Source organism: Marmota monax, unplaced genomic scaffold (assembly GCF_021218885.2).
Source record: "Marmota monax isolate L192 unplaced genomic scaffold, Marmota_monax_Labrador192_F-V1.1 WCK01_AAM20220418_F8-fsc00008, whole genome shotgun sequence".
NCBI lineage: Eukaryota > Metazoa > Chordata > Mammalia > Rodentia > Sciuridae > Marmota > Marmota monax.
The window spans coordinates 8,914,246-8,930,514 of NW_026694432.1; the positions used below are offsets into that span (position 1 = coordinate 8,914,246).

The following is a 16,269-nucleotide window of genomic DNA, read 5'->3' on the forward strand; positions in this document are numbered from 1 at the left end:
ACACTCAAAAGGATTAAGTTATTCTCATGTAGCAGCATCTGGGAACAAAGCACAAGCAAATTTAAAGAAATGCAAAAATATCCATTACAATACCTGGCATCCATTCATAGATTACAAGGCATGCAAAGAGGCAGGAAAGTGCAATCAATATTAAAGAGAATAATCAATTGATTGGAACTAACTCAGGACCTGCACCGATCATAGAATAGAAAACACACTAATTATTCTAATTTATTGACATACATAATTTAAGCAGAAAAATAGAAGATATAAAAAAAGACTTAAATTATACTGCTCTATGTGAAGGAAAAAATATACTGGGTAATATTAATGGCAGAAGAAAGATTAGTAAATTTGAAATAATCCAAACTGAAATGCAAAAATAAAATGGAGAAACAAAAAGAAAGACTAGTGAATGGTGGGATAACTTCAAGAGGCCAAATAGACATGTAATTGGAGTTTCTAAAGAAGAAAGTATTTTTCAAAAAATGAGGAAAATTGTAATTGTACAAATTCAAGAAGCTCAATGAATCCCAAAAATAAGAAACAAGAAAAAAAAAACTACACGAAAGCATGTCATAATTACATTATACAAAGTCATTGATATGGAAGACCTAAAAGCATCCAGAGAAAAAAGACATTTTCCATATAACTAATATAAGGATGACATTGAATTTCTTGTTAGAAGTAATGCAAGCAAGAACAAAGTTGAGTAGCATTCTCAAAATACTGGAGGAAGCACCATCAACCTAGAATACTATGCCCAGCAAAAAAAAAAAAAAAGAAAAAGAAGAAGATATTTTCAGATAAACAAAAGCTGAAAAAAATAATCACTAGCAGACTCACATTACCAGAAATGTTAAAGGAAAAATCCAAAAGGAAAGTCGTACCAGATGGAATAACAGATCTATGCAAAGGAATGAAGGTCACTGGAAATTATAATAACAATAATAAATAGCCAGGTGTGGTTAGTACATGCCTGTAATCTCAACAGCTCAGGAGGCTGGGGCATGAGGATCACGAGTTCAAAGCTAGCCTCAGCAAAAATAAAGCATTAAGCAACTCAGAGAGACCCTGTCTCTAAATAAAATACAAAATAGGGCTGGGGATGTGGCTTAGCAGATGAGTGCCCCTGAATTCAATCCCCGGTACCAAAAAAAAAAAGTAAATATTTTTTCTTAATATTTAAATGTCTATAAAATGTATTTGGTGTGTAAACAATTATAACTATTTATTTTGGGGATTACATATATGTGTAAAATGTATGTAGCAATAGTATAAGGGCAGGAAAGGAGAAATCTAAGTGTAGATATACCATAAGGTTCTAATATATAAAATAAGTATAATATTACTTAAAGATAACCTATATAAAGATATTTACTATAAACCCTAGAAAAAATAATAAAATAATTTAAAACAAATATCAATATAGTATATTTGAGCCCAGACTTATCAGGAATCAAATGAAATATAAAAGGTCTAAACTTTCCATTAAAAGGCTAAGATTGGCACATTGACAATTTATTTGTATACTGCCTTCAAGAAAAATTATACTTCAAATATAAAGACAACAGGTTAAAAGTAAAAGATGATATATCATGCTAATATTAGCCATAATGTATGACCATAATATAGCTGAAATGAGTATATTAATCTCAAAGTATATTTCAGAGAAAATATTACCAAGACAAAGAAGGTAATTTCATAGTGATAAAGGGGTCTTACACTACTTACACGAAGCAAAAATTGATGGAATATAAGGAGAAATGGATAAATCCAAAACATATCTATACTTAGACTTTTAATACTCTTTCTATAATAAAAGAACAAGTTGACAAAAAAGTGAGCATATAGTAATTTTGAACATTACTATTGATTAATTTGACCCAGTTGACTCACATACTCTCCAACATTAATATAGCACACTTAATTGTCAAGTGCATGCAGATCCTTTATCAAATTAGGCCATATTATGAGCCATAAAATAAAGCTTGAGAAATGTTAAAGGATTTAAGCAGTACAAAGTATGTTCTATGATTATAGTTGGATTAATTTTTTTTAAAGCCAAAGCAGAAAATTACGTGGAAAATCTCCAAACATTTGGACCCTAAATAACACATTTCTGAATACCTTATGAGTGCTGAGAAGACAAAAGGTACATTAGAAAGTATTTTAAATGAATGAAAATGAAAACAGAACATTTCAGAATTTGTGGAATGCTACTAAAGCAGTACTTGGGAAATTTTATAGCACCGAGTTCTTTTATTTGAAAAATAAAAAAGAGCAAGTTAACTCTGAAGTAAGCAAAGGACAGGAAACATTAAATATTAGAGTATAAATCAAGAAAATACAGAACATTTTTTAAATAATAAAATCATCAAAACCAAAGCTGGTGCTTTGCAAAGATTAATAACACTGATAAACCTCTAGCCAGAGTTACCAAGAGTAAAGGAAAGATGATGCAAATAATTATTATCTGAAATTAGAGAAGTTATATTGCTGTGAAGTTAAAGGTATTCAAAACAAATTATGCCTTTAAATTAATAACTAAAGTGAAATGGATAATTTCCATGAATGACACAAATTACCAAACCTCAGTCAAGATCATAGAAAACCTGAATTTCTGCTATAGAAATTGAATTTGTGGTTAAAGGCTTTCTCACAAAGAAGATTCCAGGCCTCAGTGACTTCTCTGGTGACTTGTTTCAAATATTTAAGGAAAAATATTACAAAGTCTACACAGACTGTCTCAGAAGATTTACGGCAAGGGATACCTTCAACTCTATGAGATGAACATTTCTGCTGCCCAAACCATAAAATAGCATGGAAAGAAAACTATACAGCAATATCCCATGAATACAAGCAAAAATCCTAAACAAAATTTTAGGAAAAAGAATATAACAGTATATAAAAATAATAACTCATCATGACCAAGTGGGATCCTAGGAATACAAGGTTGGTTTAATTTTCAAAAATCAATGTAATTTGTCATATGAACACACTAAGGAAGAAGAAAATGTATAGTCATTTCAATAGATGCATTAAAAGCTTTAGACAAAAATCCAATGTCAGTTACTAATAAAAATTCTCAACAAACTAGAAACAGAAGGGAATTTCCTAAGTTAAAGGGCATTTATGAACAATCTACAAATGACATCAGACTTAATGATAAGGATTAAATGTTTTTACCTTAAGATCAAGACAAGGCTGTCTAATTTTGCCACTTCTATTCAGTATTATCTTACCAAAGCACATAGTTCAGAAGAAGAAATAAATGGGATTAAAAGATTAGGACAAACACAAAAGAAAATATATAGAGGGCAAATAAGCACATGAATAGAAATACTCAATTCCATTATTTTATTAGGGAAATGAAAATAAAAGTGATTAATATACTATCCCTATGGGTTTACTTAAATGGCAAATAGTGGAAAGGTTGTGAAGCAAATGGAATTTTCATGTACTGCTAATGAAAATGTAAAATGGTTTACCTACTTTGGAAAATAGTTTGGCAGAAAAACATCATCACACTACTGAGCTAAAGAATGTACTAAAAAAAAACCTGGGAATTGGATAATAATACATTCTTAGCTTTAAAAAATTATATCTCAAAGATAAAGCCAGCATTCTACTCTATTGTTTAAAATAATCCAATAGAATATATAACAGAAGAAAAACTACCATTTATAATAGTAGCCAAGGAGGGAAGGAGGAGAACTAACAAATATGCAAAACTTACATAGAGAGAGCTTTAGAAGGCACCTTTCCAAAGGTATAATCCATAAAAAAAGTTAAAAATTCATGGAGTGGACTTTTTCAGAATTAAAGACTTCTGATCTCCAAAAAGACACTTGTAAGAGAATTAAAAATACAGGTCACAGCCTAGGAGAATATACTTGTAAATCACATAGCTGACAACAATTCTCCCCAGATTGATTTATAGATTCTGTCATAATCACAGGTGCTTTTTTTGCAGCGGGGTGGGCACAAATTGACAAATTAATCCTAAAATTCAAGTAGAAATACAGGAGACCCAGAATAGCCAAACAGTCTTGAAGAGGGGAAACAAGTGGAGAACTCATATTTCCTGATTTCAAAACTTACTACAAGGCTGCAGTTCTCAAGACATTGTGGTTCGGACATAAAGAGAGACATATAAATTTTTGGACTAGAATTTAGAGTCAAGAAATGGACCCATGGAGATCCAACATGGCGGCGGGTGCAGAGAGATCAAGGCTCTGACCTCTTCAGCTGCGCGGGCATAGGGAGTCGTAAACCATCTAAATGCTGTTTGCTCAGGATCACTAGGCAATGCTGAGCTGACATGGATCTGGGGCGAACAGTCTGGGCCTCTCAGAACACACACCGAGCCCAGATCGGCTGAATTCAAGCTCCCGTTCGCCTGCTTCTCGCAGACAAACTGCTGTGACTCAGCACTAAACGATCCCGCTGAAACAACTGGTCAGCCCTTCTGAATCTACAGAGGTTAATGCCAACCAAGCCTTCATAGGCAGTGGCCACAGGATTGAAACGGGGCTTGGGAGAGCCAGTCAGGACCCACCCGTTGCATTGGTCACCTGGCAAAGGGAACGAACTGTCGCCATTTGCATGGGATGCCACCATGGCAGAGAACTGACGTCACCAGAATGCGGCGGAGGAGATAACTCCATTGAAACTGTCAGCGACAGGTGTGTAACCCCCTAGCCTTCCCTCTCCACACAGCGGGGAAACCTTAAGGGCCCCTCCCAGCTCTCCTGTGAGCGTGATAGCCAGACCGAGGGAATCAGGAGTGGCGCGGGACCCGCGGCGCAGAACTCCCGGCTACCGCTCCCATCAGTGCTGACAACTGAGGTCTCTTGCACCAGCTACCGGGGGCGTGGCTACCGGAGGGCAAGCAAAATTCGCTGAGGGTTCTCAGCCCCAAGCTCTACAAACTTAGGGTCTGAGGGAATGGCAAACAGGGAGAGTGTGCCCAGTCGCTCATGAAAATAGGGCTCCCGGGAGCAGCAGACCTGGCGTGTAGCCAGTATTGTGGTGAGCGTCACCGGTGAGCGGGGCCTGGCTTGAGGAAAAGTGGGGAAGTGACTAGACACAAGAGAAGGCCCTAGGCACTCAGGATTGGAGACCCGCCCAGTCTGGGAGGAGGAGCTGCTGCACAGTGATTGGTTCCCGCGTATTGAGAGGAGAAGCTTGGCCCAGTGTGAACAGCTCCACCTACTGGAAGAGAAGTTAATCAAACTCTAAGACTGCATTTATTAATTTTTTTTAATTTGGTTTTTTTTTTCATTTTCATTTTTTTGTTGTTTTTTAATTTTTTTATTGTTTTTTTAATTTTAACTTTAATTTAAAAAAAATTTTTTTCTATTTTCTATTTTTTTTCTTTTGTCTTTTCATTTCTTTTCAATTTCCTTATTCCCCCTTCCTTGAATTCTACCTGCTTACTCTCATTCTCTTTAGTGACTTCTTCCCTTCCCTTCTAATACCTTTCCTCCCAAGCATCAAATAAATTTATAGGAGTAAACAGTAACTCAGCAGTCAAACAGAACAAGAAGTAACATGAGCAACATGAAAAAGCAAGGAAGAAAAGGAGTACAAACAATGCAGGACAGCCTAAATATTCAGGAGGACCTAGAGGCATCAGAAAAATGGTCAAATAAAGAACTCAAGGATTACCTTAGACAGATGGAATGGAACCTTAAAGAGGATATGAGACAGCAAATTCAAACAGTGAAAGAACACATTAAAAATGAATTACATAAACAGATAAAAGAAGAAGTTAAGCATCTTTATCAGGAGATAGAGATTATAAAAAAAATCAAACAATCATTCTAGAAATGAAGGAAACTATAAACCAAATTAAAAACTCAAATGAGAGTATCACTAACAGAGTGGAGCAAGTAGAAGCCAGAACATCAGATAATGAAGACAAAATATATCATCTTGAAAAGAGTCTAGCCAACTCAGAAAGGCTGGTAAAAAATCACGAGAAAAACATCCAAGAGATGTGGGATAACATAAAAAAACCAAACTTAAGAGTCATCGGGATAGAGGAAGGTATAGAGGTTCAAACCAAGGGAATGAGCAACCTGCTGAATGAGATAATTATAGAAAACTTTCCAGAAATAAAAAAGGAAATGTATATACAAATTGTAGATGCATACAGGACACCGAGCATACAAAATCACAGTAGACCAATGCCAAGACACATTGTTATGAAGATATCCAATATACAGAACAAAGAGAAAATATTAAAAGCTACAAGAGAAAGGAGGCAGATTACATTCAGGGGTAAACCAATAAGGTTAACAACGGATTTTTCATCACGGACGCTGAAAGCAAGAAGATCCTGGAACAACGTATTTCAAACACTGAAAGACAATGGATGCCAACCAAGAATTTTGTATCCAGCAAAATTAAGCTTCAGGTATGACAACGAAATAAAACTCTTTCAAGTTAAACAAAAGTTAAAAGAATTTGCAGCCAGAAAACCAGCATTGCAAAGTATTTTGAGCAAAACACTACATGTGGAAGAAATGAAAAACAATAACCAAAACCATCAGTGGGAAGTGCCTCAGTAAAGACAGAGGGCGGGGGGAAAGCTAATCATGGAGAAACAAACTAAATTAAAAAAAAAAAAAGATAAATAACCAAACATGGCTGGAAGTACAAACCATCTATCAATAGTAACTCTAAACGTTAATGGCCTAAACTCTCCAATAAAGCGACATAGGCTGGTAACATGGATTAAAAAAACAAATCCAACAATATGCTGCCTCCAGGAGACACATCTAATTGGAAAAGACATACACAGGCTGAAGGTGAAAGGTTGGGAAAAAATATACCACGCACACGGTCCTCGTAAGCAAGCAGGGGTGGCCATCCTCATATTGAATAAAATCGACTTCAAGACTAAGTTAATCAAAAGGGATAAGGAAGGACATTATAAACTGTTAAAAGGAACCATTCACCAACAAGACATAACAATTATCAATATTTATGCACCAAATAATGGTGCTGCGACATTCATAAAACAAATTCTCCTCAAGTTCCAGAATCAAATAGACCACAACACAATAATTATGGGTGACTTCAACACACCTCTCTCACCATTGGACAGATCCTCCAAACAAAAGTTGAATAAAGAAACTATAGAACTCAATATCACAATCAATAACCTAGACTTAACTGACATATATAGAATATATCAACCATCATCAAGTGGATATACCTTTTTCTCAGCAGCACATGGATCCTTCTCAAAAATAGACCATATATTATGCCATAGGGAAACCCTCAGTAAATATAAAGGGGTGGAGATAATACCATGCAGTTTATCTGATCATAATGGAATGAAACTGGAAATCAATGATAAAAGAAGGAAAGAAAAATCCTACATCACATGGAAAATGAATAATATGTTACTGAATGATCAATGGGTTACAGAAGACATGAAGGAGGAAATCAAAAAATTCTTAGATACACAACATATAGGAATCTATGGGACACAATGAAAGCAGTTTTAAGAGGGAAATTCATCGCCTGGAGGTCATTCCTCAAAAAAAGAAAAAACCAACAAATAAATGAGCTCACACTTCATCTCAAAGCCCTAGAAAAGGAAGAGCAAAACAACAGCAAATGTAGCAGAAGGCAAGAAATAATTAAAATCAGAGCGGAAATCAACAAAATTGAAACAAAAGAAGCTATTGAAAAAATTAACAAAACTAAATGTTGTTTCTTTGAAAAAATAAATAAGATCGACAGACCCTTAGCCATGCTAACAAAGAGAAGAAGAGAGAGAACTCAAATTACTAACATATGGGATGAAAAAGGCAACATCACAACAGATACTACAGAAATACAGAAGATAATTAGGAATTATTTTGAAAACCTATATTCCAATAAAATAGAAGATAGTGAAGACATCAATAAATTTCTTAAGTCATATGATTTGCCCAGACTGAGTCAGGAGGATACGCACAATTTGAACAGACCAATATCAATGGATGAAATAGAAGAAGCAATCAAAAGACTACCAACCAAGAAAAGCCTAGGACCGGATGGGTATACAGCAGAGTTTTACAAAACCTTTAAAGAAGAATTAATACCAATACTTTTCAAGTTATTTCAGGAAATAGAAAAAGAGGGAGCTTTTCCAAATTCATTCTATGAGGCCAACATCACCCTGATTCCGAAACTAGACAAAGACACCTCAAAGAAAGAAAACTACAGACCAATATCTCTAATGAACCTAGATGCAAAAATCCTCAATAAAATTCTGGCGAATCGGATACAAAAACACATCAAAAAAATCGTGCACCATGATCAAGTAGGATTCATCCCTGGGATGCAAGGATGGTTCAATATACAGAACTCAATAAATGTTATTCACCACATCAATAGACTTAAAGATAAGAACCATATGATCATCTCGATAGACACATTCGACAAAGTACAGCATCCCTGTATGTTCAAAACATTAGAAAAACTAGGGAAAACAGGAACTTACCTCAACATTGTAAAAGCTATTTATGCTAAGCCTCAAGCCAGCATCATTCTGAATGGAGAAAAATTGAAGGCATTCCCTCTAAAATCTGGAACAAGACAGGGATGCCCTCTATCACCACTTCTATTCAATATAGTTCTCGAAACACTGGCCAGAGCAATTAGACAGATGAAAGAAATTAAAGGCATAAAAATAGGAAAAGAAGAACTTAAATCATCAGTATTTGCAGACAACATGATTCTATACCTAGAAGACCCAAAAGGGTCTACAAAAAAACTACTAGAACTAATAAATGAATTCAGCAAAGTGGCAGGATATAAAATCAACACGCATAAATCAAAGGCATTTCTGTATATCAGCGACAAAACTTCTGAAATGGAAATGAGGAAAAACACCCCATTCACAATATCCTCAAAAAAAATAAAATACTTGGGAATCAACCTAACAAAAGAGGTGAAAGATTTATACAATGAAAACTACAGAACCCTGAAGAGAGAAATAGAAGAAGATCTTAGAAGATGGAAAAATATACCCTGTTCATGGATAGGCAGATCTAACATCATCAAAATGGCAATATTACCAAAAGTTCTCTACAGGTTTAATGCAATGCCAATCAAAATCCCATCGGCATTTCTTGTAGAAATAGATAAAGCAATCATGAAATTCATATGGAAAAATAAAAGACCCAGAATAGCAAAAGCAACTTTAAGCAGGAAGTGTGAATCAGGCGGTATAGCGATACCAGATTTCAAACTATATTACAGAGCAATATTAACAAAAACAGCATGGTACTGGTACCAAAACAGGCGGGTGGACCAATTGTACAGAATAGAGGACACAGAGACTAATCCACAAAGTTACAACTATCTTATATTTGATAAAGAGGCTAAAAGCATGCAATGGAGGAAGGATAGCATCTTCAACAAATGGTGCTGGGAAAACCGGAAATCCATATGCAACAAAATGAAACTGAATCCCCTCCTCTCGCCATGCACAAAAGTTAACTCAAAATGGATCAAGGAGCTTGATATCAAATCAGAGACACGCCGTCTGATAGAAGAAAAAGTTGGCTACGATCTACATACTGTGGGGTCGGGCTCCAAATTCCTTAATAGGACACCCATAGCACAAGAGTTAATAACAAGAATCAACAAATGGGACTTACTTAAACTAAAAAGTTTTTTCTCAGCAAGAGAAACAATAAGAGAGGTAAATAGGGAGCCTACATCATGGGAACAAATTTTTACTCCTCACACTTCAGATAGAGCCCTAATATCCAGAGTATACAAAGAACTCAAAAAATTAAACAATAAGATAACAAATAACCCAATCAACAAATGGGCCAAGGACCTGAACAGACACTTCTCAGAGGAGAACATACAATCAATCAACAAGTACATGAAAAAATGCTCACCATCTCTAGCAGTCAGAGAAATGCAAATCAAAACCACCCTAAGATACCATCTCACTCCAGTAAGATTGGCAGCCATTATGAAGTCAAACAACAACAAGTGCTGGCGAGGATGTGGGGGAAAAGGGTACTCTTGTACATTGCTGGTGGGACTGCAAATTGGTGCAGCCAATTTGGAAAGCAGTATGGAGATTCCTGGGAAAGCTGGGAATGGAACCACCATTTGACCCAGCTATTGCCCTTCTCGGACTATTCCCTGAAGACCTTAAAAGAGGGTACTACAGGGATACTGCCACATCGATGTTCATAGCAGCACAATTCACAATAGCTAGACTGTGGAACCAACCCAGATGCCCTTCAATAGATGAATGGATAAAAAAAATGTGGCATTTATACACAATGGAGTATTATGCAGCACTAAAAAATGACAAAATCATGGAATTTGCAGGGAAATGGATGGTTCTAGAGCAGATTATGCAAAGTGAAGCTAGCCAATCCCTAAAAAACAAATGCCAAATGTCTTCTTTGATATAATGAGAGCAACTAAGAACAGAGCAGGGAGTCAGAGCAGGAGGAAAAGATCAACATTAAACAGAGACATGAGGTGGGAGGGAAAGGTAGAGAAAAGGGAAATTGCATGGAAATGGAAGGAGACCCTCATTGTTATACAAAATTACATATAAGAGGTTATGAGGGGAATGGGAAAAAAAAAAAAGAAATGGACCCATCAATTTATTGTCAATTGATTTTCAATAAGGGTGCCAACATAGTTCTTTCAAATTTTCAAAAACCAGCACAAGAACAGCTGGAAATCCCCTTTGCCCTTCTGTACCATATTTTAAAAAAATGAACTCCAAATGGATCATAAACCTAAATGTAAAATCTAAAACTAAAAAACTCTTAGAACACATCAGAGTAAATCTTCATGACCTTGGCTTAGGTTATAGTTCCTTAGATATGGCACCCAAAACACAAATAACAAAAGAGAAAATAGATACATGGAACTTCAAAGTTAAAGCTACTGTTATTCCAAGGACACCATTGGGAAAATGAAAAGGTAACACAAAATAGGAGAAAATATTTACAAATCCTATATCTCATAAGTGACTCGTATCACAGATATTTTAAAAATCTTTTTAAAAAACTTATCAATAAAAATACAACACAATTTTTAAATGGGCAAGGAGTTTGAATATATATTTCTCCATATAAAATGACCAATAAGCACATGACAGAAATTCAATATCATTATCTCTACAGAGAAATGTAAATCAGAATTGTAGTGATACCACTTCACATCCACTAGATGACAAAAAATTTTAAAACAGACAATAACAAGGTTGGTAAAGATCTAAAGATATTGGAATGCTTGTTAATTGGTGCAGAAATTATAAAATCCTATAGCCACCTTAGAAAACAGTTAAGAGTTTACTCAAAATGTTAAATGTACAGTTACCACATTACCCAGCAATCCCACTCATGAGTATATACCTAAGAGAATGGAAAATACAGGTCTACTCAAAATGTATCATAAGTGTTCGCCACATTATTATAATAGCCAAAAAGGAGAACAATCCAAATGTTCATCAGCTGATAAATTAGTAGCGTAGTATATCCATACAATGGAATATTATTCAGCAGTGAAAAGGAATGCAGTACTGTTATATCCTATAACATGAATGAACCTTGCTAAGTTAAAGAAACCATTCATATATTGTTCACATATTATGTAATTCCATCTGTATAAAATTCCAGAATAGACAAATCTACTGTAACAAAAATCATATTCATAGTTTCTAGGGACTAAAATGAGAGGGGAATAGAGAGTACCTCCTAAAATGAGTACAGGGTTTCTTTTGGACATTGATGAACTTATTATAAAATTAGATAGGTATAATGTTTGTATGACTCTGTGACTATATTAAAAATCATTGAATGCATACCTGAAAAGTATTCATTTTCTCATGTGTGAGTTAAACATATACCTAATATATGATCCAGCCATTCTGCTCTTAGATTATTATTATGCAAAAGAAAAGAAAGTCAGTTGGCCCTCCATCTGTGAGTTGCATATCTGTGGATTCAACCAACCCCAAATCAAAAATATTTGGGGAAAAAATGTGTCTCTGCTGAACACGTACAGTTTTTTTCCTTATCATTATTTCCTATACAATACAGTACAATAATTATTTACATAGAATTTATGTTTTATTAGGTACTATAAGTAATCCAGAGATAGTTTAAAGTATACAGGAAGATATGCATAAGTTTTATACAAATACTACACCACTTTATATCAAGTCCATTTTGTGGAATTAAGCATCTGCAGATTTTGGTATTTCGAGGGCATCCTAGAATTAATACTCCACAGATACCAATCAACAACAGTACATTTTCATATAAAGATTTGTATATAAATGTTTATAGAGCAGCTTCATTTGTAATTGACAAAAACTGGCAACAAACTAAATGACCAGCATCATGGTATATCACTTACCAATAAAAAGAAATGAATTTCAGATTGAGTAACAGATTTTGGAATATTTGCATATTATATAATGAGATATCTTAGGGATATGACCCAAATCTAAACCCAAAGTTCATTTATCTAATATGTACTTTATACACATGTCCTAAAGGTAATTTAATACAGTATTTTTAGTGCACCTGTGTTTTAACTGCAACCCATCACATGAGGCCAGGTGTGGAATTTTCCATTTGTATCATCATGTCAGTGCTCCAAAAGTTTCAGATTTTGTAGAATTTTGGATTTCAGACTTTCCAATTAGGGATACTCAACTGTATTGATATATTCAACAATATGGGTAAATGTCAGAATAGCTATGCTGAGTGAAACAAGCTAGACAAAAAGTGTATTTCCTGTATGATTCCATCTAATAAAAGATGCAAATCAATCTATAGTGACAGAAAGTAGATCAGTGGTTGCTAGGCATGGGAATCTGGAAAGACCCAGGAAAAGGTGTTACAAAGGAGCATATGAGATCCTGACGGTGATGGCCTTGTGCATTACTTTGATTGTGGTAATACTTTCATGGGTGTATATGGTGTCGTAGGTATGTACACAATGTCAAGACTTATTAAGTATATAGTTTGTTGTATGTAAATTATGAGTTGATTTATAACTTAATTTCAATTTTTTAAAAAATGTTAATTCCCAATAGTCTGTGTGGTAGATATACAGACCACTATACTGAATATTCCATGAAGAGACATTAAGGATATAGTTTAATGTGATTTAGTGGTCTTGAAAAGAAAGTGTTATACCAGAAGGGGTAGGGTGTTGGAAAAGGTAGAATGAGAAAATATTTAAATAACTGGACTATATGAAACATTCTTGTCCTTTTTTCACTACTATAAATTAATATTTGATGCTTAATAGGAAAGTAATTTTCTTCTTCACCTTCTTTCTTTGTGTTTCTTTGTATGAAACCTTTCCTAAGTGTTAGAGAATAACTCAGACAAGTTGTCCCTGGGCCAGTTATAACCAATTTGAGTCCAAAGCATATATTTTCAGGTTCCATCTCTTAACATCCTTATTGAAAATGCGGCTTACTTTTAGTCTTCTTAATCCTCATGACTTGTTTTCCTCAGTCCTTCACACCTCCAAGCAACGAGTTCAAGATCAGCATGAAATTGGAAGCACAGGACCCCAGGAACACCACATCCACATGTATTGCCACAGTAGTTGGACTGACAGGTGCCCGCCTCCGCCTGCGCCTTGATGGTAGTGACAACAAGAACGACTTCTGGCGGCTGGTTGACTCAGCTGAAATCCAGCCTGTTGGAAACTGTGAGAAGAATGGGGGTATGCTACAGCCACCTCTGGGTGAGTAACTAGACACAGGATTTCCCTAGCCCATCAGTTAGGTTCCAGAAATTGTACTCTTATCATGGAAAAGCTTACAATCTCCCCCCATTCCTTCTTTTTCACATGGTCTCCTTAAAAGGCCCATCCAAAATGAAACAATCTGCAAATCTGGACATTTCTATCTCTACATTAGTTTATGATAGTCAAGCTTCTCTCAAATTCTTCCTTTTCCTAACAAGAAACCACATTCTTCATCCTTTTTTGTCAGTGCCCTTTATTCCAAGAGAGAAAGTGTAAGGCAGTTTTTCCATTTAATCTTCTCCAAAAAAAACCAAAAAGTTACACACGTACACACATGCACACATACACGCACACGCACACACACAAACACACACAGGCACATGTACACACCATGAAGATTTCACCAAATCCTATGACAAGTAGTGAAAGAAAAATCTCCAGTAGAACTGATGACTGCATAAGGGTCCCTTATTTCCTCTCCTCCAGGTTTTCACTTGGTACTTTGCATTTTCTCATTTTGAATCCATTATTAAGAAAATCCATTGCTTCATTTAAATTAATAACCCCACCAAATTTTTCTATTCCAGATTGAATTTACTTTTTTGCTTCAATATATATGAAAGATTCAGCTCAGCTCATCAATTACTATCATATTATCAATCATTACTGCACCAAGTTTTGGAGAGGGATGGACTTTAGAACCTGTTGCCCTCAAGAAGCTGAAATAGCTTAATCTAGTCGAATTAGATTATTCTGTCTGATTAGATTAACTTGATTAATCATTTTAAAGAGCTCCCCATGTGCTTGTTTAACATTTTCTCCCATTTAAAAAAATTATTTATAATATAAAGTTCCAAATATATGCAAAAGTAAATAATACAATGAATGTCCATATCATTTAACATGGTTCTCTCTCCTCTATTTCCTAGATTGGTGCTAGATCTAGAGATTTTCTCAGATTTATGTTCTATTTTTCTGTAAGAATATTTCACTGATGGTGGTGTTTATTTCTATGCGGAAGCGTATGTGGTCTGATTGTCTCTTTTTTTATCATGTAGCAGCCATTGATGTTCATGGTTTAGATCAAGAGTTAACAGATTTTTTCAGTGGGTTAAATAGTAAATATTTCAGGCTTGTAGATCTTTTATAGCTACTATTCTTTGTCCTTTTAAGTGTGGAAAGCATCCATGAATAATACAAAATAAATTAATAGGCAGGGCTGTGTTCAAGCCTGCTGACTATAGTTTGCTAACCCCCTAGTTTAGATATATAAATTCATTATGGTTTCAAAGTGGAAAACTTTAATCCTGCCATATTCTACACAAATAAAATGAAATATATCTATTAAAATAAACTTTCATCCGTGGGCTAGGGTTGTGGCTCAGAGGTGGAGTGCTTGCTTATCATGTGTGAGGCACTGGGTTTGATCCTCAGCACCACATAAAAATAAAAGATAAAGGTGTTGTGTCTACCTACAACTAAATAAATGTTTTAAAAAGTAAATAAACTTTCATCTGGACTTTCTCACTGCCTGCAGTTCCTGTAGCTCATTAAGACTTACAAAGGAGAATGGGTGCCAAGTTTTACAAATATATAAATCAAGTTTATACATGGATTACAGGGCTTGGGAGGGCCGATTCCAAAGCATGTTATATTTGTTCTTATAAAGGGAGCTAACAAAATTGACATAAATTAGGAAAATAAAATAATTTTTTATCAATTCTTTGGTTATCTTGCAATGATACAATTCATACAGGATTATTTTCTATATCTATTTTTAAAATTATCAATTGATTTACTAGCACACTCCAAAAGTATTTAATAAATGTAGTTGTTGTTGTTTATCATAAAATTGTGATATTTTGATTCATCATACTAAAAGTCCATATTGATACTTGAATTGTCCCATTTTGGGACAGTAGAAGCCTCATCAGATTGTCTCCTTATTCTTACATATATTAGTAATATTTGTAGCTATTGTGAACTTTTGAAATTTCAAAATGTTCCACATTCATCTTGTACATTTTCCACCCTGGGATAGAAGGAGATATTTTTCTAGGTATCTAAATTTTTTTCAGTGATAAGTGGGATTTAGTGATCATAATCTGAGCACTATAGCACACAGTACTACTAGGGTGGTCACTCTTTCTTCGTTTTTTTTGTTAAAGAGGGGCAGAGCATTGTGATTTCATATTAATACTTCCCACTAAAATTCAGAACAGTGGTATTTATGCCTATTTCATCTCTACCGTCTTGAATCTGTATCTCCTTTATACCACAACAAAACCCTCATTCTCCACATGAACAAATTAACTCATTTGCTTCATTCCACAATACACATATAACAGTTTCAGGCTAGTTATCAACACTATCACCATTATGATTATTGGTAGTGTTTGAGTTATTTGCAATTTTTTCTTACCTTCAAAGGAAATATAGCAAATAACATAAGATCTTATGGATTACCTTTTTTTCTGGATGGTTCTGCCACCAACTTAATAATTA

At 34.8% G+C, this 16,269-nt stretch overlaps 1 protein-coding gene across 22 annotated transcripts in view; it reads left to right on the top strand.

Moving 5' to 3' along the window:
• The window catches only part of LOC124110154 (polycomb protein SCMH1), a 199,287-nt gene that overhangs the window by 66,816 nt on the left and 116,202 nt on the right, over nt 1–16,269 (top strand). For 21 of the 22 annotated variants that reach the window (XM_046469287.2, XM_058570844.1, XM_058570845.1 and 18 more), the window contains one exon: nt 13,527–13,761. In XM_046469287.2, the coding sequence (XP_046325243.1) occupies nt 13,527–13,761 (235 nt within the window). Of the gene's footprint in view, nt 1–13,526; nt 13,766–16,269 lie in introns of those variants that run through there. The other variant, XM_046469304.1, reaches the window with a different exon arrangement.